The 1,574-nt window shown below is 44.5% G+C and overlaps 1 protein-coding gene across 1 annotated transcript; it reads right to left on the reverse strand.

Annotated features, from left to right (window-relative positions):
- Window positions 1–289: 289 nt before the first annotated feature.
- On the reverse strand, window positions 290–1,260 carry LOC133795853 (uncharacterized). Its single transcript, XM_062233307.1, has 2 exons — window positions 918–1,260; window positions 290–750 (listed from the first exon to the last, which is right to left on the reverse strand). Exons 1-2 carry the CDS (start codon window positions 1,258–1,260, stop codon window positions 290–292), a joined length of 804 nt encoding a protein of 267 aa, XP_062089291.1.
- Window positions 1,261–1,574: the final 314 nt, after the last annotated feature.

The raw sequence follows: 1,574 nt of genomic DNA on the forward strand, positions 1-1,574 counted from the left end.
TTACATTGCGAGCAGTTGCTACTCGGATGTAATTGCTAATTAAATTAAAAGTTGCCCTACGCAGCAAAAAATTGTCTTGACATCACGAGCCGTGGTTCGTGTGTCCTAGTTACAAATTAAAATAAAATAAATAAAGTTATGAAGTAGCAGGAGCAGCTGGAGGATCCTGCTGAGGCTGTTGGTCGACTTTGGTATCAGCACCCTCGTCAATGCCTTCAATACCTGTTGCCTCATATGTTCCTTGAGCAATTTGAACGCTCAGGCGAGAAACGCACTTAGCCAGCTCAGCCTACTTCATATGTTCTGGCAAATAATCATAGTTGGCCTTAGGACTGCTTTTCCAATACATATAAAAGCACTTCAACGTTGTTTCCTTGAACCTCTCCAAGTCACCAGCGTTGGTCTCTTCGAGCAATTTGACTCGCTCCTCCAGTTCAGCAGTTTCTTTCTTGCTGATAGCTAGTTCGTCTTGGATTTTGGAGGCCTCTTTGAAATTAATCACCGAAGCCTCCTTGTACTTCGCTTTGGACTCAGTGACTTTGGCCAAGGCCTCTTTATGTTGCTTCAGCTCCTCGCCCAGTTTGGCATTTCTCTCCTCCACCACTCTTAGTTCCTCACCCAGTTGGGCATGTCTATCCTCGACCGCCTTGAGCTGCTCGGCGAGTCTTCCCTTGACAGCCTTAATCTCTTCAGCATGTTTGGCAGACGTCTCCTCCGAGCAACGCCAACCGGTACTCAGGGTCAAAACTCCTTGCGATCAGAGAAAAAGTAAAGCTGTTAGTATGAATAAAAAGGGCGAGATAGACAACTAAAGCACAACAAAAAAAAATAGCAACTTCCACTAAGTATTTCATTCAGCGAGCGACTGAGAATCTACTCAACCTTCATGGAGGAGACATTGCTGAAGATTTCTTGACTGCACTGATGTCTTGATAGCTTCTTCAGTTTGTCATTGGTCGAGTTGTAGGCTGTGTTCAGGACTGCCTCGGCCTGAGTTTTTCTTGACTGATCAGGAGGTGTTGGGTTGACAAGAGCTGGAGGAATCGGGTCGAAAGGATCTGGGGGCGTCGGGTCGACGGGAGCTGGAGGAAGAGTACTTTCCTTGGAAGGTACATGTGTAGGAGGGTCCTCAGTTCGAGCCCTTTTCTTGGAAGGGTCACTGCTACTTTCCCCAGGGTACCGCTTGCTTTCTTTCCTCCTACTCGCAGGAGTCTTGGCTTTGGGGTTGCTGTATAGATTGAACGCCTCTCCGAAATTCATGACTGCAGGATAGAAATGAATGCTTAGAAAATATAAATTAAGTTAAAAAAGCAAGGAAATATGAGCAAGAAAAATTCTAAGTAGTATACCCGAGCTACTATTACTGGTTGATCATTATTTATGGTACTACTGTTATACTCTCTGCTTCGAAGAAGTCTGAATTTAAACTACTGATCACATATTTCAAATAAATGACATGGAATGGGAAAATTGTCTAAGAGTGAGAAGTCAGTACCGTTCTCATCAGAAGACTCGAGTATGGGTTCGGGGTATTTTGGAAGTTTCTACTTGTCCTTCCTGTGTTGGGTTGGAAC

This window comes from Humulus lupulus, chromosome 8 (genome assembly GCF_963169125.1).
Source record: "Humulus lupulus chromosome 8, drHumLupu1.1, whole genome shotgun sequence".
NCBI classification, from domain to species: domain Eukaryota; kingdom Viridiplantae; phylum Streptophyta; class Magnoliopsida; order Rosales; family Cannabaceae; genus Humulus; species Humulus lupulus.

Coding starts and splice junctions, on each gene's coding strand:
- LOC133795853 (XM_062233307.1), bottom strand. CDS start 1,260: ATGAATTTCGGAGAGGCGTTCAATCTATACAGCAACCCCAAAGCCAAG. Junction 751..917: donor GCTATCAAGACATCAGTGCA/GTCAAGAAATCT, acceptor TCTGATCGCAAG/GAGTTTTGACCCTGAGTACC.